This window comes from Festucalex cinctus, chromosome 12 (assembly GCF_051991245.1).
Source record: "Festucalex cinctus isolate MCC-2025b chromosome 12, RoL_Fcin_1.0, whole genome shotgun sequence".
In the NCBI taxonomy this organism is placed as follows: Eukaryota; Metazoa; Chordata; class Actinopteri; order Syngnathiformes; family Syngnathidae; genus Festucalex; species Festucalex cinctus.
Genome location: NC_135422.1, coordinates 20,927,132 through 20,955,129, shown reverse-complemented (window position 1 = coordinate 20,955,129; position 27,998 = coordinate 20,927,132). Strand labels below are relative to the sequence as shown.

At 38.7% G+C, this 27,998-nt stretch overlaps 1 protein-coding gene across 3 annotated transcripts; it reads left to right on the top strand.

Annotated features, from left to right (window-relative positions):
- The first annotated feature begins 20 nt into the window (after window positions 1–20).
- ttc7b (tetratricopeptide repeat domain 7B) lies at window positions 21–26,770 on the top strand. 3 transcript variants are annotated; one of them, XM_077538661.1, is made up of 23 exons: window positions 21–204; window positions 1,711–1,865; window positions 2,006–2,081; window positions 2,178–2,270; window positions 3,527–3,690; window positions 3,906–4,027; window positions 5,351–5,429; window positions 5,848–6,023; window positions 6,156–6,219; window positions 6,296–6,433; window positions 6,542–6,730; window positions 6,825–6,942; window positions 7,280–7,337; window positions 8,173–8,245; window positions 8,407–8,567; window positions 8,658–8,774; window positions 8,881–8,978; window positions 11,765–12,028; window positions 13,807–13,857; window positions 16,180–16,320; window positions 21,910–22,112; window positions 23,458–23,531; window positions 24,308–26,770. In XM_077538661.1, exons 1-23 carry the CDS (start codon window positions 84–86, stop codon window positions 24,453–24,455), a joined length of 2,883 nt encoding a protein of 960 aa, XP_077394787.1. In that variant the 5' UTR covers window positions 21–83; the 3' UTR covers window positions 24,456–26,770. The 3 variants fall into 3 exon arrangements, with proteins under 3 accessions (XP_077394787.1, XP_077394785.1, XP_077394786.1); XM_077538659.1 differs by lacking the exon at window positions 11,765–12,028; XM_077538660.1 differs by lacking the exons at window positions 11,765–12,028; window positions 13,807–13,857.
- The last annotated feature ends 1,228 nt before the right edge of the window (window positions 26,771–27,998 follow it).

Here is a 27,998-nt window from a genome sequence, read left to right as displayed (position 1 = left end):
GTTGCATGTGCGTGGGCTTGACAGCTGCGCGTCAAGAGCAGTTTTTGGTGTTGTGGTCCAAGCCGAAGAAGCCGCTCAGCAAAATGACGGCAAAGAAGTCTGGCTCACGACTGGAGACCGAGATAGAGCGGTGCCGTTCAGAGGGACAATGGGATAAGATACCGGAGTTAGTTCGACAGCTTTCAGCTAAGCTGATATCAAACGGTAAGATGTATATTTATTCAGCCAAACGTACACGCGGCCTTCCTTCCTATCGGATTCGGAATCCTCTGTACTTCCTGACAGAGGTAGACGTACGGAGGGTACTTCTGCATCTCAACATTACTTCTAGGCAATAATGCTAAAATTGTCTTAATCAAAAATATTTGACAGTGCTGTCGATATAACGCTTAAAACAGAAATGATGGCAAACGAATACATGTTTCAGTTGCTGCCAGCAGCTGACTCCCACCACTTCAATTATATGAGTCGCAGAATTCTACATAGATGTTTATTTTATTTGAACTGTAATATTTTACGTCACTAGTATGGCAAGTTCAATTCATGTATAGTTATTGTCACGTTATTATAAACTTAGTTGTGCGACTAAAATGATGCCATGCACACATTAGTTTTCCACATTCGGTTATTTTCTGCTCAACATTTCGATTTAGCAATATCAAATCTCCATACCAAATCCAACAGGGAATTCTTACATTGAAAGTATCCAATTGCATTTCATTGTGTTCTTGTACATATGTGTGCATAGTGGCCCTCCTGAAAATGGCAAACGTGTTTATAAGTTATTCTGAAATAATAATGATTCATAAATGCAGGGACGGCTACGCCAGTGCTGAGCACCCACGTCAGATATTTGTGTAGCCCCAGTTAAGCCCTTACAGCATTTTATTTTCGTTTTTCATATATTTATTCATTTACACACACACACACACACACACACAATGAGCACAAATTAAAACCCACTCAAACAAACAACATCCCATTCACTGTCAAGCAGAATTAGAAACTCACATCAATACTGATTTAAGTCCTCCAGAGTCGATTAGAGACTGGGAAAGAAAATACAAAAAAATAATAAAAAAGTCAGCATTTTTAAGAAAAATGGAAAAAAGATTTAATTCTGGACCTGTGTGGAGGGTTGATAAAAACAAAACAAAAAAACTCCCATTTCAGATGAAATAACACACAGCATTTTATTTTATATTTAACAAGATTTGCACATTATGCAGTGTTGAATGAAATCAGAAAATATGTTTACAAATCATTTTCTCAAGCCCCCCATTCACACGGGGAGTGAAAAACTACTGGAGCCTTGCCTGCATAAATGTCTTTAAAAATGCTGCCTTTGTGGATTGCAATTTACTCGTAATGACGACAAGCTCTGCTCACCGACCGGGATCAGCAGTAGGGATTACTTGTCATAATTCGGCTTGGTATGTTTTATAAGAATGGTATGGTGCTGTCATGCACATCTTTGTTATTAGGGTTGATCTCAAATGACGTCGCGTTTTCCTCATTAATACGGATGAGTCGGACAAAATAACAGAGTAGGACACACGTGTGCACATCATTTTGGAAGAGAATGACGTCCCAGGTGTGAAATTTCAACATGGTTCATTCAATCGACAAACACACTTTGGAACAGATTAAACGCAGCATTTTCTGTCCACTCAGTCACAGTCAGATATACAAATATTTTTCTGTGTCCAGATGACCTTGGAGAACTGCTGTTGGGGGAAAGCAAGCTTCTGACGTACCTGAAGGAGAATCCAATCAAACAGGGTTCGAGTCCAAGGGGCCCTCGACCAAAACTGGTTGAGGTCAGGAAACACCTCACTGCTGCTCTGGACAGAGGAAACCTCAAGGTGACCATCCATGGCGAAATGGCACACAAATGGCACACGTTATAAATCGATATACACCCTGCTTGCTGTGTTGGAATATCATAAGAATGTAGTTGACCGATGCCTTGTGTCCTTTTGAAAGTATATTTTCTGCTTTCCAGACTGATTACCTCCAGGAAGCAAGTCTGCTCATGGCCAAACTTAGTTACGTTGAGGCAGAATACAGCGATGCTTTAGGTGACACACCAGATCAACTACTCACATTATGTAGTTGTTCATTCATTTTTTATTTATTTTTTATCTGTGTAAAATAATAGAGTTGATTGTTTGCAGGTCATTATAACAGGGTGAATCTGGATGACATGCAGCTGGCGGGTGCTCCAGTGTATAGGCTGTCGATGATAGCAGAGGCTTATGCCACGAAAGGTACACATGTATACACAAATGCACACATTGTTTGACTTGCTGTTGCCTAAAATTGATTGAAAGTGACGGAGGAAAGAAATAGAATTTGCACCAACTTCAGAAGAAGAATCAGAAGTGTCTTAACTGGCCAAGTATGTAAAACGTACCAATAATTTGTAACCAGTAGTTATGCCAGTACTATAGCCAAACATATACTATAACAAGATATCCTTTTAGGACATGTCAAGTTGTCAACGAATTGAAGTGAGTAGGATCATGCAGGTTGGTTGACTTTGAGATCAGAGATGGTGGGGGTAGCAATGCAACTGGATTTGCGTTGCTAAATGGTGACGTTTTGAAGAACCTATAGTTTTATTTTCGTATGATGGTAATCCATGCCTTTATTACATCTCGGCTGGATTACTGTAATGCACTTTACTTTGGAATCAGCCAGTCCTCCCTCCAGCGTCTCCAGCTTGTCCAAAATGCTGCTGTTCGTCTCCTTACTGGTGCCCGTAAGAGGGAACACATAACCCCTATCCTGGCCTCTCTTCACTGGCTGCCTGTGAAATTTAGAGTCCACTTTAAGATTCTTCTTTGATTTCAAATCTCTCAATGGTCTTGCCCCACCTTATCTTGCTGAGCTCTTGCACCCCTACACACCTGCCCGGTGCCTCAGGTCAGCAGACCAGACTCAATTGGACTCAATTGGAGGTACAGAGGGCTAAGTGGATTCCTAGAGGAGATGGAGCCTTTGCTGTTGCCGCTCCTTCCCTTTGGAATGACTTTCCACTAAATATTAGGAAATCCCCCTTTATCCTCTTTTAAAACGTGTCTTAAAACGAAAGTTACAACTGTAACTATGGTTCTATGAGTCCCGGACGACAGCACCGCCTTCTGGCGGTCGGGAGGAACGAAACAGAACACATCTGTATTCTTTGGCTTTTGGCGCACCATGAGACTTGTTCTTGGTGTTTTGTGGTGTGTATGAGTTTTAGTCTACTTATTTATGCATTTATTTATCTCTTTATTCACTCGCCTGCTTCATATTTATTTACTGATGCAAAATGTATTTACTTAAAAAAAAAAAAAAAACTTGTATACGCACTTCAAAATGTTTGCTTTGTTCTTGTTTTGTTACCTTATTCTTTACTGCACAACCGATATTTATGTTCATGTACAGCACTTTGTATACAGCAATGCCTGTTATTAAAGCGCTTTATAAATAAAATTGAGTTGAGTTGAGTATGTGACACTGTGTCATCTCTCTAACTCAGGCTTGTGTCTCGAGAAAGTCCCAGCTGCCTCTCCACTGTTGTCCAATCAGAATGCCGGTTCTCCCTCCTCCAATCGGAACAGAACAGAGCGAGAGCAAGAAATCATCACCTGCTATGAAAAGTCTGGAGATATTGCTCTGCTGTACCTGCAGGAGGCTGAGAAGGTGTGCTTGTGCACAGTCTTAAGTGTTTTATAGGCCAGCATTGTTTTGTAAGCTTAATAGGATACATACAATTTCAAAACATTTTTTCTATTGGAGAACAACATGATGGGATTAAAAAAAAGTGAGCAGAGAGGCCTGAATGAATATGAGGAATTCCATAATTGCAATTTCATGCTGCTGTTGGTGATTACGCGCAATTCTTTTGATTTTCTCAGGCGTTGTCAGCTGGAATTCAGAACCGCAGTCCAAAGCCTGGTCCGGCTTCCCAGGACCAGGAACTGGGTTACTTCCTTGAGACGGGCCTGCAGCGAGCTCATGTCATCCACTTTAAGAACGGGTAAGACAGCATCTGCTGTTATATGGCAGTATGTCCGCAAACAGATAACAATCGATGTCAATAGCAATTGTACGTCCTCTTATTTAAGCAGCAAATTATCTTTGAACATAGTAAAATACCTTACTAAAAATACACAACCCAATGTAAGGTTGATGCTACAGTTTATACTGAAATTATATTTTTAATGCAAAAATACGTCCAATTATTTACTTTTTGAATTGAAGTTAAACAGGTTTTTGAAAGATTTTTTTTCCACATTGTTTCCTCATTTTTATTATGGTTGAGCTAATCTGTATATTTGTTGTTTTTAGGAACACAAACAAAACATATGAAACAATAATAGGGCATTGCTCACTTAGAAAGGCTACTGTATCCAATTACAACCAGAATAGAATTTTTTTTGTTTTTGTTTTTTTCTTTGCAACGTTCTAACGAAGCTGGTCTGCCCTGTCACTTGAGTTCACAGACGACAACTTGCCAAAAATGAACGCAAATAAAACACAACAGCCAGCAATAAACATAATAATATTAATAAGAAAAATGTATTCATACAGAATCACCCTCTGTATTAAATGTGCGATGGGCCCTTTTTGTCTAAAATATATTATCAGGACTGAATAATATTATTTCAGCTTGCTTGGAGTTTGAGAGCAGCCATCACGAACAACTGTGACGCCGTGAGTTCAATTTTGAATCATGAAACACGAGTTGATGTAATATATGATAAATATGATATATTTTCCAAACAGGGCTCTATGGAATTAACATGTCTCATTAACTCCACTGAGTCACATCATTTTGGTGGTTTTGCTCAGAGTTACAGGTAGTGAATGTTGCGAGTGTCAGCAGTCTGGACGGGAGCATTGGCAAACATTGAAAATGTGCAAGCCGAAAAATGCATTAAGCGAGATCTGGGGAATATGAGCTCCTACCCTTATTTCTCCATTGGTACTTGGCAGAAAGATACCACCAGATGGCGCCAAAGCAATGCTTTATGAGCTATGGTGTTGACCTGGATACAAAAAGAGTGACTAGGCAGTGTAGCGACTCATAACAGCATCAGCATAAATCTGCATAGGCAAATTTGCAAATGTTCTCATTTGCACTTTAAAAAAAAATTCTCAGTTAAGCAGAAAATGATGACTGAATGTGCCACCTAAAAAAACTATTGGATCAAAAGATTCTATGTTTGTCAGATTACGTCACCTATTTGTTCTCATGCACACACAAACAAACACACTTTTACACTTGTATTATTTATTTATTTAGTTTTTTTTTCTGTGAGTTTTTTCATGTGCATCTTTTGGATTTCTTCTCCAATAGAAACCTGACGCAAGGTGTTGGGCGATTTCGAGAAATTCTTCGAGCTGTTGAGACCAGGACAACGCAGAACTTGCGCATGGTATGGAACGGTTGACTTACACCAAGTTAATACAGGAATTATTTTTGGAAAAAGTGTGAAAGAAATACTTGACTCATTTAGTCATTTTCAGCAGTATGAAGATAAATATTTTGTCAAAAATGAATTTACTATTCTTTTTCATGTACAATTTGCAACTTGCTGTCGACTGAAGATGACATCACGTGTGCTCAGGCAACGACCAATCATAGTGCAGTTTGCTAGCGTCACATGACCAAACCCAGAACACTGGTCGTTACCTGAGCTCTGAGCACCTGTGATGTCAATTTCATTCGACAGCAAGTGTCAAAATGTGTTTTTAAAGGTATTAATATGAACTTTTTATTGCTGAAAATGGTTAATGGAGTCAAGTATCCCTTTAAATCGATTACTTGATGCAAGAATATGTGTGTTCGTTTAGACCATCGCAAGACAGCTTGCAGAGATCTTGCTTCGAGGAATGTGCGAGCAGAGTTACTGGTCTCCTGTGGAAGACCCGCCCACTGTGTCACCGCTGGACGATCCCACGCGACAAGGACACGTCCAAAGCAAGAAGTACAGCTTAAGCCGACGCCCGCGGGTGTACTCAGGAGAGAAGTAAGCCATGATGTTCTTGCCGTAGTATGAATTGAGGGAATAAATAGAAATGAGAGAGTGGGAAAATATAATTTGCTGTTCAAGTCACTCATTTTCTTTCTGTTCTCCTTTTATTCATTTGTCTCCCTCAAGTCTTTTTTGCCCCCAGGAGAACACAGAAGAAGCATTATTGCTGCTCCTCATCAGCGAGTCCATGGTAAGACGTGCTGAAAGCAATACAGTCTCACCCATATCTTTCAAATTCCACACTTTCTGCCGTGTTTTTCTTCCAGGCGAACCGTGATGCTGTCCTAAGCAGGATTCCCGAACACAATAACGACCGAATCATTAGTCTGCAGTCTGCCTCTGTGGTGTACGACCTGCTGACTATCGCTTTGGGCAGAAGGGGGCAGTATGAGATGCTATCAGAGGCAAGTAATATGACGATCCTCAGAATGGCAAAGCCACAGTGTCATATGTATCAATAAGACACAACTGCGAAAAATGTCATGATATCTTGTACCTTGTATTTTCTTTAGTGTCTGGAGCGAGCCATGAAGTTTGCCTTTGAGGAGTTCCATTTATGGTACCAGCTTGCACTGTCTTTAATGGCTGCTGGCAAGTCAGCTCGCGCGGTTAAAGTTCTGAAGGAGTGCATCCGTCTCAAACCAGATGACCCCACTATCCCGCTGCTGGCGGTCAAACTGTGCATCGGACCCCTGCACTGGGTAACAACTCTTCTCAATCCGAAGCATCATCCGTGTAGTCTTCCAAAATCGCAGATGTTGTTTTTCAAATGAAATTCATGTGTACTCATCCTAGTTGGATGAGGGCGAGTGCTTTGCCAAGATGGTGATCGACATGGGGGAGAAAGCGGCTGAGTTCAGAGCAAAAGGCTTCTTGGCCGTTGGATTGGTTTACAGCCTCAAAGCCACTGATGGTAAGTGTGTGCGTGCGCTCATGTATCTCGCAAATCATGCCTCATTCACTAATCATGCAAACGTACTTTATTATAGTGAAATGGGAGCACTGTTTATGCAAATTGTAGCACCGCGGGCACAAGCCTTCACTTCAAATGAATTTTCATTCATTAACATATACACCTTTGGTGCGAGGAAAATTGTCTAGTACACACGTGCCTGATGGTAAATTTGCATCTAAGCTCAACTTGTGACAAGAGTAAGAACATTTCTGTATTTATTATTGAATAAGGCCCATTGTTTGATTGTATAGTACACCTGATTTGTTTTTCTGTCCTGCTGTCCATGTCTCCATAGCATCATTGCGAAGCACACAAGAAGAGTATCAGCGAAAAGCTTTGGGAGCCTTCCAGAGGTCTCTTTTTTTTTTTCACATACTTGTATTTCAAAATGGTTTTCAGCAAAAGCCCTTCTTTTTTTTTTTTTTTAACTCATTAAGTTTCCAACTATACTAGATAAAGACTCTCTTGACATTTAATATTAAAATTTCAATGACTGAAGAATATTCAATGCATATCTGAGGTTATGGTTCCTTTGACTCCATATTGCTAATTTGCTGCTAAACATTTTTCAAATTTCAGTTTAGGTTGCGTGATCCATAAGGTCTGTTTCAAGGTCAACTAAAACAAAACTTAGGTTACTAAAATATGCGCCATTCTCGGAAATGATTGCAGATTTTGAATCCTTGTTGATTTCCCTTTCCAACAATTTCTGTTTTGTGAAAATTGACCCACTAGTTCCTGGGGTGAAAGGGTTCAAAGGAAGGCGGGCACGCCCTTTTTGCAGAAAATATTAAAATTCAGCAGGACGTAGATCCTAAACCCCTGCTATGATTGACCTAAAATTTGAGATTTAGTATTGTGCCATCACTGTCCATAAGTACACCACGTTTCATTAAAATTTCTTTGGTTAAAATGTTCAGATTTTTAATTTATTTTTATTTTTTTTTGGAGGAGGGTGGTGGGGGGTGCGGGATTGCAATTTGACATGAATCTTGGGCAATCAAACAAAACTAATAAGATGGCTGATGGACACTTGCTTGTATCTTGTGAGAAATGAACCCTGCAAAGTAAAGAGTGACCGTGAAATGGCAAGAGCGAACTTTTCCCACCTGGACTCTGCAACAATCTGTCATATAATTGTCATTTGAATATCATTTTTGAACACGCAAACTTCCTCTGTGTTGACAGAGCTCAGAGTTTGTCTCCAACAGACCATCTCGCAGCCTTCTACCTTGCCCTGCAGCTTGCTGTGTCCAGACAGGTAAGCCTACTCGTTCAAACTCACAACATGCAGTTGACCTTTGACATAGGAATGTGAGTCATAAAGTCAGGAATGTGTAAGAAAATAAATTTGCGCATAGTTGTGTTTCACCTGAATGTAGAGAAAACCGGTAGCCTGTGTGTGTGTTTATGTGCGTGTAGATTCCCGAGGCGCTAGGCTATGTTCGACAAGCCTTGCAGCTTCAAGGCGATGATGTTCACTCCCTTCACCTGCTGGCCCTGCTTCTCTCAGCACAGAAACACTACCAGGATGGTCTCAATATTATCGAAATGGCCCTATCCGAATATCCAGAGAACTTCAAGTGGGACATATTCACGCACTCGCAAACATGGTAGAACTCATTTCAAGTTACTACAACTTGTGTTTAATGCGTGTGCTGTGCGTCCTATAGCTTGCTCTATACCAAGGTCAAGTTGGAGAGTATGTGCAGAGGATCAGAAGAAGCTTTGCTCACCTGCAAACACATGCTGCAGATTTGGAAGAGCTTTTACAACCTTACAAATCCCAGGTAAACACACACACACACACACGGCTCCATAAGAATCTGACGGGTTTAATGTTATGGTCCACCCAATGTGTGTTGTGTGCTCTAAAATGCACGTTTGTTGTGGCAGTGATTCGGGACGTGGTAGCAGTTTGTTGGATAGAGCTGTAGCGGACCGACGACAGCTAAATGCCATGACGTTGCCAGATTTCAGTGACCCGGATACTGGTAGGTACACAAACACTACAATCACTCATATGAATCCAGTTGATCTGTGGTCTGACTGGCATTGTGAAAAGTCTGTTATTTTTTTGTATTATTGTTTAATTGACTGAGGAAAAAAAAAAACTATTTTGATAATTAACAATGAGGGCTTCAATGGTCTTGATCGTTTAAAAAAGTTTTTCATTTCTGTATCTGCTCATTAATCCTAAACTGGATTCACACATAGGCTAAATTGTTGGTACAGATTGGTTATGTTCAGGAGCTGTTTTGCTACAACCAGCATAGGATTTACAATTACTTTGCAATTCAATGCACGATGAAGACAACATTTTGAATGTTCAAACTAATATTATTATTATTATTATTATTATTATTATTATTATTATTATCATTAGCAAAAGAAATTCTCTCATTTTGAATTTGATGCCTGTAACATCTCTGGGGCCTATTCACTAAAGGTTTGCGTCACCTTTGCACCACGCTAACCGGCAAAAATGGAGCAATCTGGGAGCGCCTAATTCACGAAACACGCGCAGATGGGGAAATCTGTCACTAAGTGCTCTGCCGAACAGATTGCATGACAGTGCGCCGGTGTTATTTGAGCGTATGTAAATTAGGTAATTTGCACACATTTGACGCAAAATATGCCCACCCCAATGCAAATGAGACTCATTGATATGCAGTGTCTAATTCACTAACGCCAGCGCACAGCGACAACGAGTTTGCATGACGCAAATAACCTTTATGAAAAGCATTTATTAACCTGACGCAACCTCGATCCCGGGATCATTGCGCCGGTGTATGATTAGAGCAATATCCTTAGTGAATAGGTGGGTAACTGGGCTCAGACTGCGGGTGCAGTTGTGGTGCAATATTTCGAGCTATTACCGGACGGAGCGCATTCTTAGTGAATATGCCCCTCTGTGCGTAAGTGGAACCATTACACCATTGTCTGTGAAGACAGTTTGTCACTACAAGTTCAAATGCAAGTTTAAAAAAAAAAAAGTCATATGATCAACAACATCCAGATAGGCTGCCAGCTTCTACTGGCCCGAGCTTTTCTGAGCCTGACTGACGCGAAGAGCAAAAGTGTGCTGTGGTCTGACGAGTCCACACTGTTTATGGAAAAGGACCATTTGGAATGTTATCAGCACAAAAGCCAGTATTTGTGATCATAAGGCGATATGATAGTGTCCATTGCATTGATAACTTGCACATTTGTGAAGGCACTATTAGTGCTGAAAGTTACTTACAGGTTTTGGGGCAACATATTCTGCCATCCAAGCAACATCATTTTCAGAGTTGTTCATGCTTATTTTAGCCAATTAATGCCAAACCACATTCTGCACGTGTTACAACGTGGCTTCAGAGAAAAAAAGTGCAAGTATTTGATGAGCCAGCAGTCCAGAAAAGTCTCCCATTCAAAATGTGTGGTGTATTATTATCTCGGGTTGTAGAGCAACTGAAGTTACAAGAACAAATTCAGTTCAGTTTGCATGGTGTCCCCGTGCCTGCGTGGGTCTTCTCCGGGTCTCCTCCCACATTCCAAAGTCATGCATGGCAGGTTAATTGGGTGCTCCGAATTGTCCCTAGGTGTGATTGTGAGTTTAGATGGTTGTTCGTCTCTGTGTGCCCTGTGATTGGCTGGCAACCAGTTCAGGATGGGATTGGCTCCAGCACCCCCGCGGCTAGTGTTAATTTTGTCTGCCATTTTTAAGTTTCTCAGTTAAATGTCTAAATGTTAATGTTTAAATGTCTCACTTTTAGTCAATTTTCAGTCACCCTTGTTAGTTTTTATCACAGTTAGTCAACCTCAAATCATTTTAAATTAGTCAATTTTTAGTCGACTATAAATCTAAAAAAAATTTTCTTTATTTTAGTCCATGAAAACATAATTTTATTTGTCTAGTTTTAGTCTAAAAATATATATATATTTCACATAAAATTTTCTCATTTTTGGTGATGAAAAACAACTTTACACACAATAACAGTGGCTACTGTGGCTCCATGCTATGAGCTAGTAAGTTAGCTAGTATGGTACCAGTCGCATTAACGTTATTGTTGGAACGTTATAGCCATTGGATTAATGTTAAGTTATAACTATAATTTACTTGTTTTTTTTTTTGTTAACCTTTCACCATGAATCCACTTCCTGTCTGTCCCATGTGTTTGTGCTGTGTGTCACATGACAGTGTCACAGACGTGACAGATTAGCAGAGACAAGATTTGACAAAATCATATCATTTTTGTCTCATTTTTGTTCATGAACTAAATTGTCCATAGATTTTAGTCCGGTTTTTATTATGCGAAGGACATTTTCGTCTCGTCTTCATTAGTCGACGAAAATGAATACTAATTTAGTCACAGTTATTGTTTATTAATGAGGGTTTTAGTCTAGTCTAGTCTAGTTTTAGTCAGTCGAAAAATGTGTGTTGACGAAATTATTTTTGTTTAGTTTTTGTTGATGAAATTAACACTACCCGCGACCCATGTGAGGAGTAAGCGATTGAGAAAATGGATGGATGGATGTTTTTCGATACTTTTTCCACAGCTTGCCTGGAATTGGGGTTGTATGATGTCAAATTTCAGTGAACATTATGTTTTTGTTCTTTGATAAACGAAGGCCTACCAACAATTAAGCCTATGTATTTGTTTTCTTTTCTGTTTCATTCTTTTGATTGACAATTATTTTGTGTTCTGTTTCAGTCTTTTGATTGATAATTATGTTGTGTTCCTTTCTTTTAGGAATGTCTTCCGTTTGTTTATTTGTTTTTCTGTTTCTGTTTTAGCCTCAGGTTCTTCCTCCTCTCATACTGGTTCAGAACCGGTATCCCCCACTTCCCCCTCCACCATATCCACTCTGTCCTCCCCGCTTTCCTCTCCACTGTCCCCCCCTTCATCTCCTGTTTTCATCCTTCAGCCTCCTCCTCCACCCAAAAAATCTTCCTTCTTGCCTCCTCCTCCTCCTCCTCCTCCTTCACCCCCGATGCCCACCAAAGGCAGGACTCACTCCTGTTGCAACCACGTCACTCGTCGCCAACGTTCCTCCAGCTGTAACGTGCCACACTATAAGTTCATTCGGCTCGTAGCATGTTGTGGATTGGGATGGCCCGAAAGAGCGCATTCGATTGGAGCATAGCTCCTCTCTTATTGTAGAACATATCTGTGGTGCTCTGTGCAGTTTGGTTCAAATAAAAACCGCAGAATTTAGGAGTTTACTCACAATTGCAAATCTCTCTGAAAATCAACTCACTGGAAAGCTGATGCAACAAGGTCTATTATTAGAACAAGGAAAGATGTAGGACGGCACTTCCTGTTGTTTCATTGCTTGGTTCATGTCAGTTGACTCAGCTAGTGTCCTCTACTCTTATGCGAAGTACAGAAATCATTTTGCGGGGGTTAGATTAAGGACGCTGTGTGACGGCCTCAAATAGTTGCCTCTAGGTGGCTGTATTTACTTATATTATGACCAATAACAGATGTGTAATGGCAGACGTATTTACAAAACATAGCAGCCATGGCAACTGTAAAAGCTGCTATTAACTGTGACAAAACAGTAAGCATAATTAGGGATGTTTGATACCACTTCTTGTTTTTCAGACCGACACCACTATTATTATTACTCAACTCTTGAGTAGTCACTGATACCAATATCAAGTACTGATACCACTAGTACGATTGATACACAAAATTTCCAACGAAAGACCTATATATTCCAAAATAGTATTTTTTCGTAAAGTTGCATGAAATTAATGGCAATTTTCTAATCCTTTCTTTCTAATTTGTAGTTCCTGATAGTAAAACAGCCACTAGAGGGCGCCCAATATGGTATGAGCCATCATCCCGAGTACCAATACCTGTAAATAAGGCTGGGTATTGGCCCAATACTATACCTGGTATTGGTGGACTCATTTCATTCAGCGCACTCATCTATTGGTGCAAGCGGCTCTTCCTCCTCCTCAAACCTAAAACACGTGATGAGCAACTAGTCAATGTCACACTGCACTGTAAACATGTCATTGTAGAGTAGTACATTTGACAAGTTGAGTCGTCTGTACTTTACATTCCAACACTGATCCACAAAGAATTAGGAAGTAAAGAAGATAAAAGCAGCTAACAAGAACAGACGCTCCAGGTTAGCAGTTGGGCAGAAAAAGATATATTACAGTAAATACATTTGTTCCCATTAATTAACACTTTGCTCCTATTAGACACGTGATACATTGCAGTTCAAATAAATGTAAAAATGATGAATGGCTTATTATTTTGGATAGACAATTCCACATGTGGTATCAGGATGGTTTACAAACCTCAAGTTTGTTAGCATACAGCATTGGATTCAACAGTTTCCCATATGTACTATAGTTAGTTATTGAACTGTTAATTAATTAATTGTAAAGGTACACTTTTTATGGCATTTAAAACCTATAATGTGCTCCAATGAGAGATCTTCATTGACTGACTGCGTATTTAAACCTCACAAGCATGCTAAGTGTGTTTTAAAAGAGACATTTGTGAAGTCATGGCACTTGTGTTCTAGTTTTTAGTTTTTGTGCAGTACATGCAAATTGATGTGATGGAAGTGAGGTTTTCCTAACACATTTCTTTATTTATATAGTAAGATTCATTTATTAAATAAGGTTCATATCAGAAGGCCCTTGTAAAGAAGAATGAACACCGTGATGCACTTTTAAGTTTTCTTTTGTTTCACACTGATTTGTTTGTGCTTGACTTTCTCTCTTTTAATCATTAACAACCGCTTTTCTGTTTTTTCCCATCCCTCCGTTTTTTTTGTTTTGTTTTGTTTTGTTTTGTTTTGTTTTGTTTTAAGGCGGCCCTCAGGACGCTAACATGCTTGGTTTTTCTTCCATGTTTTCTGTTTGTAAGTAACCAAGTAACCTCCATCTGACTTTAAGTTTTCCATTTATTGCTTTCTTCCCATCCTTTGTTGTAGTGAAGTATTTTTTCCCTGGTGAGATTGTAATTCATATGCACATGGTGACTTTATTAGGTACACTTTGTAAATGCTAAGTTGTCAGCAGCATTATTATTATGGCATAATTCCCCCCAAGTTGTTGGTCCTTATTTAGGGGTTGGTATAAACAAGAATTAGCCAAATTCTGACCCAACCATATAAATGTTTTAACAAAAAATTTGAAGGACTCTTGCGTTTCTCTACAACAGTACTACTAACAGTTCTACTTTCATTACCTACCAGAGCATGAGCAACATTTAATACTTTATTAAAGATAATTTCTTCAAACTGTCTTGTCTAGTTGCCTGGCCACTCTTCTGTGCTATTAGTAAGTTCCCGTCAATTATGGAGAAAAATCCCTTAAAATCCCTTTTCTTTACATTTTTAGCACAGCATTTTGAATACATTTACAGTAACGTTAGTCCTAAGATTGGCTGATCACAATTTACATTGAGTGAGCAGTTGAACTTGTGTACCAAATAAAGTGGCTGTTGTGTACACATCATCAGCTTTTACCAACTAGTAGCAACCAGTTACAACAAAAGGCCTTGTGCTGATGCTGTTCATGATTTGCTTTAAAGGAATACAGTGACTTCCTTGTTTAAAAAAACAAAACAAAACTACTATGCAATTACTAAATATCTATTCTAAATGTTATTTATTAATTTAAGTTGTCTTTACATAAAACACAGTGTAAAATACGATCCATCTATTTTCTTTATACGTTTTTCTTTAATTGCCTGTATGGTGTCGCGTTTTATATTGGGTTTGACTTTGAAAGCAATTTCAAAGATTTTCTTCTAAGAAATAGTAGATGATTCTGTTTTTCTTATGTTGTAGTTAAAGATGTATAGGATCCCTTCATTATTTTAATTCTGTAACCCAAGTAACAAATGACCGAGTGTTTTTAATTGGTTAGCAATTATATATTAATTTTCATTAAATGTTCCAGTGTGGAACATTTGTAGAGGGAATTAAAAATATATTATTAAAAAATAAATAAATACAATGAAAAAAAAATAATTACAATAAAAAAAATAAAAATAAAAATCTATTCCCCCCCCCAAAAAAAATCTTGTGACACCAAACTTTATTTTTGGGGGAAAAAAAATAAAATTATTTTTTCAGTTTATTTGTGAACTATACATTGAAAGTAAATACATTTCACTGGAAAAAAAAAAAAAAAAAAAAAAAAAAAAAGCTAAACCAAAACCAACTTTTTTTTTTCTTTTCTTCTGAGTCAGTGTATTCCTTTATGGTAATTTAGCAGCTTGTGCATGTGTTGTGTCAGCTGCAAACATTTAAAGTAGGTGTGAGTGTCAATTGTCACTGTTTGGAAATGCAAGAGACAAAATGGCGTCAAGTGGAAGACCCCCAGAATAGCAGAATCCTAAACCTCAAGCATCTCATTGTTTGTTTGTTTTTTTCCCCCCACATCATCTTTCACACAAGTATAAAATGAAATCCGCTACTAATGTAATCCAACTTGGAAAGTTGAGAAGCAAACTCGATGTTCGAACAGCACAAAGTCAAAGACACAACACTAGTCACACAATTCCCAAATCAAGCTCCTTCATACTCAAAAACTATGTTCATAAAGTATATTCCTGCCAAGCCAACCCGAATGGGGACATATGAGGACGTTGCAACCTACCAAAATAAAACCAGTCGTTGCACTAAAGATTGCTTAGCCAACACTTGTGATGTGTCATCCTTTCACAAAAAGTTAGTTCCATGTGTAATAAACGGCGTTGAATCATTCTTCCAAATTGTATTTCGTTACGGCGTGAAGTTTTCACCAGTCGGTTGTGCGTGCCAGAAATAACCTCAGCTGCTGTAACAAAAAAGCACTTTTTTTACCTTACTAATCGGTGCACAGTGTGATTTCGTTTGCATGCATGGTGGTGCCGAGCTGAGTTCACTTCAACCTGGTTAATTCAGACTCAGAACAACACTGAGGTGCGTTGCAGTGTGTGGAATGCTGTGTACTGATTTCAAGGCTTTAGATCACAAAGAGGACGCTGTGTGCCATGGTGAGCAGATTTCTTTTTGAAACTACAACCTTTCTATTTCCCCTCTCATGTTTTTTGAATGACAATTTTAGTAGTATACTTTGGCTGGAATTGTAAGTACACCGTGGCACATAGTGACTTCACCTAAATAAAAGAGACTGCACTGCCTTCCTTTTGCGAAATATTGTCATATGATGATGTATGCATCTCCTTACAGGTTCTGTGCATGCTACCTCAATAGCAGCAAGTCGTGTGGAGCAGGCTTTGTCTGAGGTGGCCTCCTCCCTGCAGAGTAGTGCCCCGAAACATGGACCCCTCCATCCCTGGTTGACCCTGGCTCAGATATGGCTGCATGCAGGTACTTGCACTACATCATAGTGCAGTAGACCCCCGCATACTCGTAGTTTGTCACAACATTCACCTATTTGTGGATTAAAAAAATATTAATGCATAATATATATATATATATATATATATATATATTTTATTATTAGTTTTTTTTTTTTAGAGCACACACTTATTGGAAATTTGTACCCGTTTTTTCTACCTTCAAGAATTTTGGCAGTTAAAATAAATAAATAAATAAATAAATATATATATATATATATATATATATATATATATTATTTGTATATTTATTTTATTATTTCCAGTGCATTTATAGTTGTTAATTATATGCAGATTTTCACTATTCACAGGTTGATCCTCATCCCCCATTGAATAGCAGGGGTCCACTTCATAATTAATAGGGGTGTCAAAATTAGTGCATTAATTGAGTTAATTTAAAGTTCCTTTAACGTCACTATTCATCTCAAAATTTTGCAGTAAGAAATTTTATAATTTTGCATATATTTGTGGAGTCCAGTTGTATTTTACAATTTTAAAAAAGTTACTTCATGTTAAAGATTAGATTAGAGCTGTCAGTCGATTACATTTTTTAGTCAGATTAATCACATCTTAGAATTCGGATTAATCAATTAAAAAGGCTTTTTATTCAATTTTTTTTGCATGCTAAATTTAAAGGGCACCTGTTATGTGTTCTTTCTTTCAACATTTAATGTTGTGAGGACGTCGCCAACATTTTTTGATCCACTGCACATGCTCCTTTTTCTAATCAGTTAATTACCTGCATAAGTTAAAATGGGGAAAGAAATGACCCCAAAATTTGATTTGAGCAAATATTCTGAATGTCATACACAAACATTTATTAAATGCTTTACTTTAATGCATGTACAGTGGTATGAAAAAGTATCTGAACCTTTTGGAATTTCTCACATTTCTGCATAAAATCACCATCAAACGTGATCTGATCTTTGTCAAAATCACACAGATGAAACAACAGTGTCTGCTTTAACTAAAACCACCCAAACATTTACAGGTTTTCATATTTTAACAAGGATAGCATGCAAACAATGACAGAAGGGGGAGGAATAAGTAATTGAACCCTCTGCCTAAGGATACTTAAAGAGCAATTGAAACCAATTTTTACCAAACAATTTAAGTCAGGTGTGTGCCCAATCACTGATGAGTGACTTAAAGCTGCCCTGCCCACTATAAAACACACACCTGGTTAGAATTGTCTTGATGAGAAGCATTGTCTGATGTGCACCATGACTCGCTCAAAAGAGCTGTCGGAAGACCTGCTATCAAGAATTGTTGGTTTGTATAAAACTGGCAAAGGATACAAAACCATCTCTAAAAGTCTGGATGTTCATCAATCAACAGTCAGCGAAGTTGTGTACAAATGGAGAGAGTTTGGCACTGTTACTTCCCTCCCAAGGAGTCGCCGCCCACCAAAGATGACGCCAAGAGTTCAGCGCAGACCACTCAGAGAGGTAAAAAAGAACCCTAGAGTGTCTGCTAAAGACTTACAGAAATCACTGGCACAGTCCAATATCGCTGTGCATGCATCAACTATATGTAAAACATTGGCCAAGAATGGTGTTCATGGGAGGACTCCACGGAGGAAGCCACTGCTGTCTAAAAAAAACATTGTGGCTCGTTTGATGTTCGCAAAAAGGCACTTGGACACTCCACAGAAGTTTTGGCAAAATATTTTGTGGACTGATGAAGCCAAAGTTGAATTGTTTGGGAGGAACACACAACGTCATGTGTGGAGGAAAAATGGAACAGCTCACCAACATCAACACCTCATCCCCACCGTGAAGCATGGTGGAGGGTGCATCATGGTTTGGGGCTGTTTTGCTTCCTCAGGGCCTGGACAACTTGCAATCATTCATGGAAAAATGAATTCAAAAGTTTATCAGGATGTTTTGCAGGAAAACCTGAGGCCGTCTGTCAGACAGTTGAAGCTAAAAAGAGGATGGATGCTGCAACAAGACAATGATCCAAAACACAGAAGCAAATCGACTTCAAAATGGTTTCAGAAGAACAAAATACACGTTCTGGAGTGGCCAAGTCAAAGTCCAGACTTGAACCCCATTGAGATGCTGTGGCATGACCTCAAGACAGCGATTCATGCCAGACATCCCAGGAATCTGACTGAACTACAGCAGTTTTGTAAAGAAGAATGGGCCAAGATTAGTCCTGATCGATGTGCCAGACTGATCTGCAGCTACAGGAAGCGTCCGGTTGAAGTTATTGCTGCCAAAGGGGGGCCACAAAATATTAAATGTGATGGTTCAGTTACTTATTCTTCCCCCCTTCTGTCATTGTTTGCATGCTATCCTTGTTAAAATATGAAAACCTGTAAATGTTTGGGTGGTTTTAGTTAAAGCAGACACTGTTGTTTCATCTGTGTGATTTTGACAAAGATCAGATCACGTTTGATGGTGATTTTAGGCAGAAATGTGAGAAATTCCAAAAGGTTCAGATACTTTTTCATGCCACTGTAGTTATGTTTATTGTTCAAACACAACCCATGCTACCTTTAATGTAACCATCGGCAGTCAGCTAAAGGATCATCTGCGGTCCAAAATTAATGGTGTGATTAATCTGCATTAACACATGATTAATGCATTAATTTTTTATGATTAATTAATTAGTTAATGTTTTAACTTTGACAGTCCTTGATTCGATAGCTCTTAATATGAAAAGAAAAATGCACTGAGCTGTCACCAGTCTTACAGATGCAATTATGCCATCTAGTGGCAGAAAAATGACTTGAACACAAATCAATATCACACTCTTGTTTACAGTGCAATACAGCTTTTTAATTTGAACTCAATGTTATGAATTATTATGAAATTACTGTACTAATGACTAAAAAAATAGTCATATTTCTAATAGTTTAACATTTTTTTCCCACTTTTATGTTAACAAGAGTATGAAAACTTTTGAAAATAAATTATTGTACATTTAGAAGATATTTAAAATGTGTGATTAATTGTGAGTTAACTATTGAAGTCATACGATTAATTACGATCACAAATTTTACTCAGCTGACACCCCTAATAATTAATAATGGGTTGTTAATGATGGAAATAATTGTTGCCTTAGAAACCCCATTATAGGTTCTATGGATTTGTTTGTGTCTGGCCAGTAGGATGAGCAATAAATGACAAATGTTTTCAGAGGTGTCAAACATGTCTAATTACGGAGCCCCTAAGGTGACATGGTAGAAAAAAAAACAACAACTTTGCGTTCCCTCGCAAAACATTTTGCGTTCGAACGCCAAGTTGTTTTGCGAGGGAACGCAAAGTTGTTTTTTTCGCTTACCATGTCACCTTAGCTGCGCCGTAAACACTTCCGGGTCATCTTCCATGTGAACAAAAGCGACGAGGATGGAACGTTTGTAAACATGAAACAAAACAGTGGGAAAGCTTTCCCAAAGCGACTAGGATGGAGCATGTATTTTTCCACTGCTTTGTTTACACCAGGGGTGTCAAACTCATGTTAGCTCAGGGGCCGCATGGAGGAAAATATACTACCAAGTGGGCCGCATCGGTAAAATAACGGTATATAACTTAAAAACGATTGCCGTCAATTATATGCAGATTTTCGCTATTTGTGTGCCAGCCCAAAATTACAGAGCTCAACTGTAATCGTATTGTTCCAAAAAAAATAATACAATTGCAAATGGAACGTGGCAACACTGAGTCCGAGACGTGTTAAATCTACCGGTTTTACATATATATTGTTCCCAGACTGCATTGCGTGGCGTAGTTAATGATGTTATAAGGACGCTAATCCTTATCATATCTATTTGTGTTACCAGTAATTGAATTTGTGTTGTATTTAACACGTTTTTCGGTCTATGATTTAATTAAAAAATAATAATAATAATAATTAAACAAACCGTAACTTTAAGTTGTGTGTAAAATAATGACATCCAGGACGAGAAGTTGCGTTGCTCATCTGAGGACTGCTTGTGAAGTTACAAATTTTCTGTATGTTGATTGTGGCTGACTGATTAATTAGACATTAAAATTTTTTTTTTTTTTTTTTAACAAAATCGTCGCGTGGGCCGGATTAAACCCCTTTGCGGGCCTGATCCGGCCCGCGGGCCTTATGTTTGACACCCCTGGTTTACACGCTGCTTTTGTTCGCATGGAAGATGACCTGGAAGTGTTTACGGCGCAACGAAGGTGACATGGTAGGCGAAAAAAACAACTTTGCGTTCCCTCGCAAAACAACTTTGCGTTCGAACGCAAAGATTGCGAGGGAACGCAAAGTTGTTTTGCGAGGGAACGCAATCTTTGCGTTGCGAGGGAACGCAAAGTTGTTGTTTTTTCTACCATGTCACCTTAGGCGCTCCGTATCTAATAAATAACACATTACATCAGATTTCTCAGATGAAACTTGGAGTAAGAGATAATGATTGTGTTTCATTTCTGATTACAGCTCACTTAATCCACACTGACAGATGGTTTCCTCCTGTATGTTTGTCTAACCAAAAAGTATTGGCTCGCTAAAACAAAACATTGCCGTTCAGCCATGAGGTTTCACAAAATAAAGGTCATGTTGTATTTGTAAACAAGAGATTTTGACCGTATGTAGAACGACACCGTAAGTACTGTTTATATTGAAGTTCAACTTTGACACACTCAGAGAGGTTTAAGCGTGCAGTGGTGGAGAACGAAACGTCATCATACCGATAATGCGTTTGAATATTTTCTCCATAAACCGGTCTGGCAAAATAAGATAATTCCCCAGGGAAATTCAGGCCTTGCAGAATCATGCAGTAGATTGTTTTGAAACTAGAAATAACAATCAACAAATAGAGTTAAAATCCATCATCAAAAACTGATATTTATGATTTAGTGCAGTTCTACTCTGCACATAGCATTGCGTAGATGTTTAAAGTTTATTATCAAACTGTAAATATCAGATAATCCAAGCATATATAAAATAAGTTGCGAAGAGTGCGAATACTTTGACGGCACTGTCGAGGATGTCCAATGGTTGACATTGTGGAGGTCTTTTTTTTTTTTTTTTTTTTTTTATTTCTTTCAAAATAGCTAATGTGGATCCCATTCAGTTATGTATTGTTGTCTGAAGTAGATGACATCATCATCCAAGTTTTGTAAGTTCGTAAGATGGGTTTGATTGCTGCTCAATGAAATCAAATGATCAGGAAGCACCTACACATACCGACAATATGCCATCACCATCAACTGACCAGAAAGCATGTTTGATGATTCATGTTATGGCGCCTCCTCCCATGATCACATACACGCATACGCTCTTCTTTCGAAATAGCATCCCCCCTCAGGGCCAGATCTTATTTCTACTTTGAAGGATGTGGCCTAAATAAAATAGTTTCTTGTCACTGTTGCTCATTTCTAGATTGGTGACATACTCTACATAGTAATCTCATGTTAATCTGATCAAACATAGCGCAGACGTGCAGATTCATTTCCCATCACCGACTTTCTCGATATCTCTTCATCTCTGTCCTAACAACCAGTTTGTTGTGTAGTTTTACTACTTTCTGTTAGCCCACCAAAGCTGAATTCCTTGCCGTCTGTCTGTCTGTCTTCGACAGCCGAGGTGTACATCGGCATGTCGAAGCCTGCTGAGGCATCCGCCTGCACTCAAGAAGCCGCCAACCTCTTTCCCACATCCCATAATGTGCTCTTCATGAGGGGGCAGATCGCAGAGCTCAGGGGCAACATAGACGAGGCCAAGCGCTGGTATGAAGAAGCCCTGTCCATCAACCCCACGCATGTCAAAACCATGCAGAGACTGGTAAGACACCTTTCACATATGCACACTAGGTTGTGCTGTTGACTTTAACTTCGATTCAAGTGGCTGTCCTCTTTTTGCCTGAGGTGTTTTTTGCCGGCCTTATGTAATTAGCCTGCATCTTGTGGGATCGCCAGATTAGATTTGTAATATAATTGGGCCTCTTGAAGGTAATCAAAGTTCCTTTAAAATAAATATTGCCCCATTCAGAGAATGGATACCAACTCTTCCATGGAATTACGGTCCAGAACTGAGAACAACTGAGGTTTAAAGATGACTGGACTGGACTGGACCGGACTGGACTGGACTGGACCTATGTTGCTCAAGGGCACTTTGATAATACTCAAGGGGTCATGAGCATGGAGGACCAGAACTGCCAACATAAAGAATAAATAAATAAATAAATCACTAAATAAATAAATAAATAAATAAATAAATAAATAAATAAATAAATAAATAAAAGTGAAAATTAAAACGGATATGAAAATTAAATGCAAAAAAATAAATATAAATGGAAATAAAAAAACAAAAAATATATATATCCATAAATTAAAAAAAAAGTAAAAATAAATAAATAAATACAACAATAAAAAATGAAATTTTAAAAAATTAGATAAATAGAACCGCAAAGACAAAAAAAAACAATTCTGCCGATAATTTGAGGTCGATTCCTCCCCCATCTTATCTTGGAAAGAGCCAAGCGGTTTGTAAACTTGCTCTACTGGTTTGAAAAGTGAAATGAGTCACTCATTCCTTTTCGAGAGTGTTTCCTGTTCAGCCATGGGGTTAAATAAAGAAGAGGAATACGTTTGGTGGAGCTTGTTGATAATCATATTTGGCTCACAGTCAAGTTCTGATTTCAGCTTGGACATTTCTTTCGGTTTTCGTGTTCTTTCTCTGGGGCTTCCTTCCTCATTTCAAAAACAAGTACGTCAGGTTCAATGAAGACCTTTCTCGTCTTGTAGGTTCCTCTAAGTACGAATGGTTGTATACTTGGAACTATTGTATAATGTGATTGTATGTTAGCATGCATTTCTTACCAGCTAACGTGATCGAAACCTTATTTGAAGGTACTATCAGCTGCCCTCTTGTGCCTGTTTCACAACCAGGAACTAGAAATTTGAAGAATACAAAATTGGCATGCATTTCTTGCAATTTTAAGAAAACATGCTATATTGGGTTGTATAGATCTTTCATGAAAATTATTTACAGTTTTTTTTGGGGAGAAAGTGCAGTACTTGATATCAGCCTGGAAAAAGAAGTGGCATCGAGATGCATGCATGCGTATTGCAGATGTTGCAAAGTTATTATGCAAATGTTTGTCTCTTGTGTTTTACGTTATCTTCAGGGTCTTATTCTGCATCAGCTGCAACGCTACAGTCTGTCGGAGAAAGTTCTGAGGGACGCGGTGCAGGTCAACAGGTAGGTGTGTGCGGCGTGCGTGTCCGTGTCCCGTCAAGGTGGACAATGGCCAAGTCCTGCTCCAAAATCGCCCAAAACGTTTCAACTATACTTAAAGTGCCACAAGATGGTGGAAAAGGATTTCTTTTGTAAATGAAGCTATTCAACTCCAACAGTTTTTGGCACTGAAATTCAACCAGATTATCCTAATGTTGATGTACAAGTATGATGGAGACAAATATTTTTTTGTGGAGCATAAAATTTTGTAAAATACATTCACCACATTTAATATTGGTACCTTCTTAAAACAAACACAATCTTAAAATCGGCATATAATTGACATCCATTATAATTGCATTGGGGGAAATTAACCCTAACCAAAAAAAACACTGAACAGGACGATAAGTGTTTTCCACGACAAATGGGGGTTGGCTCCCACCACATAAAAAAAAAGATTGTCTTTTTTTAAATAAATGAACAAAATCCACAAATAGGTGAATCCGTTGTTGGTGCTGAAGTGAACTCTGTGCTGTTAAAAAGTCAATTTCCCATCCTTGAAATTAATTTTAACATTCATAAATGTTACAAAAATGTCACAACAAAAGTTAAGCATGGTAAAATGCACTTGCAAGTCACTTTTAAGGCTTTGTTTCCCCTGTGCAGCAGTTAATTGAAACTCCATATTTGATAATCATTATGTTCATGTTTTGAGATAACTGTACTTTATTCTACATTTGCTACATGGATATGTCATGATGTACATACGTATTTGTTGATATTTCCCTTTTTGTGCGCAGTACGGCTCATGACGTGTGGAACAGCCTTGGCGAGGTGTTGCAGGCGCAAGGGAACTCCGCCGCCGCCACCGAGTGTTTCCTGACCGCTTTGGAGCTGGAGGCCAGCAGCCCCATCCTCCCCTTCACCATCATTCCCCGAGCACTATGAAACACACGCACGCACAAATAGGAGCATGCTGGAGCACAAAAATGGACCTGAGAGAAACACACTGAATGCGCAGCATGCCTGCATGGCACGCACACACACACACACTCTCATGAAAGTCAAACGACCAGGTCTCCCTTCCCACAATGCCTTGCTGTAACCGCCCCCACCACCTCTGGTGATGCTGTTTTGTCATGTGTGTGTTTGTGGTCTGTTGATGGTGCATTTTGACTCTGACATTTCTGATTTGATTCAAAAGACTGCATAAACACTCCCATTCAGCTGCTGCTGGCCACTGTAAGCTAACTTCAATGCAAACTTGCATTTACACTTAGTTTTTGTAAACAGTGTTCTAAAGTGAGCCCTCTACATGGGAATGACCTGATTCAGTGGTGTTTCGAGACACGAGCCATTGCTTAGCCAAACTTTTGTATTTTATTTATTTTTTACTTTGAGTTGCGGGCAGAAATTAGAGATACAAGTACTAGATGGTGTCAGTGAACTTCACAACAAGCAGCACTTTGTTTGCAAGGATAAGCCACTTAGAAAATTAAATGAAAAAAGTCAAATACTTCTTCATGCTGCTTATTGTCAAACCTAGTTTAAACTACTGTCAAACTAAACATAAAACAAAAGAATTTCACATTGTATATGTAAGCAAACTTAGCCTCATGAAGGTTTGCTAGCTTAATGCTAACACAATGCGAAATGCAGTTGACGGGAGAATTTTTCTAACGCTGACCTGATGTCACGTTAGTTATCAAGCATCTTCTTCAAGCAGAGACAGTATAACATACTCACAGGTGTGTATTGATTAGCCTATGCGAAAAAGAAATATTACAGGTTGTGACCGTCATTTTCGTATAATTATGCTGTCTGCATTATGCCCCCTGGTGGCCAAGGCAAGCGCACCATAAGGAAGGCACCTGTATTAAATTAAAGCAGGAAGATATGAGGCTAAAACTTCCACATTTGCTACATTCTATTTAATTATGCGCTTTGTGTGGGGTGCCATTTTTTCTTATTTAAAAAAAAAAATAGGCCTTTTTAAATAACACTTTCAGTGGGGAAAGATGATTTGTTACAATTGTAGGCACATAGTCAAGACAAATTTGTACAGTGTTTTCCAAGCATAACCATGTTTCCAATTCCAAGTTTGTTTGTTTTATCAAAATGTTGTTATGCTGGTTTCCATTGACATTCTTGTCACTGGAAGCCCATAGGTTAGTCACACCTGTTTGCCAAGATTGGAAGGAGATGATTATGCAACTGTACCTGAACTATAGCCTGTTAGCAGCTAGGCTACAAGACCTCATTACCTATCACCAGTTGGACACAAGCAGAATTTTTGTTCTTGTGTCGCACGTGCCAATAAACAGCGGCGAGTATAAGTGATGTGCAGGTGTGAACTAAATTCAATCGTCTCACTGCACATTTGCATACCAACAGTCACTACAAAATAAAACTACGGTGTCCATATGTTTCTATATTTTTTAAAATGTGCTATCATGAACATTTTGTTCCTATAGCCATCACCATCATTGGCAGGACAAATTCCTTTGCGTCCACCTTGCAGGAATGTTGCTAACATGAGGACCACAGACACTATTTTTTTTCTTTCCTCCTTTTTTTTTTTTTTTTTTTTTTTTTTTTTTTTAAATTTTTGCTAGAATATTCAGAAAATTCTAAATACATTGGCAACACTGAATACAAGTCATTGATCTTGTTGGCTTGCACTGCCAAAACACCCACGCATCAAAAGCAGAGCACGTGATGTTTTATTTTGACTTCATAACTGCTGCAATTGAGGGCCGCTCATACTGCAGAGGGGCCGGGTTTGGGCCGCGGGCCATACGTTGTGTACTTTACCGTAAGTCTTGAAATTCATCGGTTGTGGTGGGAAAAAAAAAAAAAAAAAAAAGAGTACCAAACAACTTCTCATGCTCGTTTGAGAACCACACCAAATTGTGTGCACCCATGCCAAGAACCATGTTTGCCAAAATAGTTGTTAAATTATCGAAACTAACAAAAGTGTTGTGAAGCAAAATGTCGAATCTTGTGTTTCTGTGACGTGTGCACTGTACCTGCTTGTTCAGATTATTGTATTACATCAAATTCAAAGTGTAATGGTTGTATATTTTATAGTGCCATGTTGTTATTTTAGAAAATAAATTAAAATTCTATTTTCTTCACATAGCATGATGTTACTGAGATGATGCAAGAGGAATGGTACGAATTTGTCGAGTTTCTTTTATGCTGTCAATGAATGAATGCATCTGAAGCTGAGGATGAAAATAAAAGTCGATTATTTCTCTTGAGTCTTTTTGACCTGTTGAATTGCGTTTGAAGTGCAGGATCTGGCCTTTATTGACCTCACGTTCATATGCGCGTGTATCTCGTGTGTTTGTGTCTTCTATCGGAGGATTTTACAGGGCTGACAACTTTTGTCCTGCGGTGTCAGTCAATCACGCGCACATCCACTCAACTCTCGGATGTCACTTCATCTTTCCTCACCTTTTACGGTCATGACCCGTCCAGACTACAACTCAAAATATCGGAATGAAGTTTTTTTTTCATTTTTTAACTAGATTTTTTTTTAAGTATAAAAATTGCATATTTTGTCCTAATACTGTAAATGGGGGTACATGACACCAAAGAGCGAGATTTCCGACTTCTGTGTTTTTGCACATGAGCTTTGATTCCGATTCCGGGTTGCGACGTGTGTGCCTCGTGTTCCAACACTCGTATAAACTGTAGCCCGATAACTGAAGTAAACTTAACTATAATACAATATACATTAAATAAAGTGTGGAAAACATGTAAGGGGAACATTACTTTTATTTAAACTTAAGAAGCATCTATGAACTGGCCCAATTGAGTGGTCCAATGTGGTGCACTCTCTCTTGTAGGTGAAAATATTAAATATTGTCATGCCTAAGTAATTACTGTATACCTTTTTTATTTTTTATTTTATTTCATTTTATTATTTTTTTTAATAAGAGGACGCACCAGTAACACCCCCCCCCCACACACACACACACACACAAAGCAAATACTTATTATATTTATTAACAATTTCATTTCAGAGGTAGAATTGTGGAAGCAAAGCATTGTTGGCAAAATGGTAGTGGCTATATGCAACACACCATATAGGTCTCACACATACACTAACTTCTTTTTCCTGTAAGGGAGAGAGCGAGAGAGATCATTGCTGATTCAAATACAATCCCCACAGTTTTCCAAAAGCCTTCAGCTCTATTGCTTAGCAGCTGATAAGAAGCAGCCGTCCAATAGAAAGTTATTACAGTGCCATCATGTCCTGGTTGTCTTTTTAAGCATCGCTGTTGGGAATGCCGCTTTGTCAGATTCTTCCAAGTCTTCTTCTCTCACACTTGTCTAAAACTCCCACAGATTTGCGCCCTGCTTTAAGTTGCCTAGCAACACTTCAACTGCACACTAGGCTATGTGGAGAAAACGCTTGACAGACATCTCGTCAGGTGTTGCTTCGCGCATCGACGCTTGACCTCTGCATCTTTTATGGCTGGC

Bases quoted from the DNA above. Each gene is read 5' to 3' on its own strand.
- ttc7b (XM_077538661.1), top strand. From the start codon at position 84: ATGACGGCAAAGAAGTCTGGCTCACGACTGGAGACCGAGATAGAGCGG. The intron at 8,979-11,764 runs GTAGGTACACAA...TTTCTGTTTTAG, and splicing joins TTTCAGTGACCCGGATACTG to CCTCAGGTTCTTCCTCCTCT. The intron at 16,321-21,909 runs GTACTTGCACTA...TGTCTTCGACAG, and splicing joins TCAGATATGGCTGCATGCAG to CCGAGGTGTACATCGGCATG.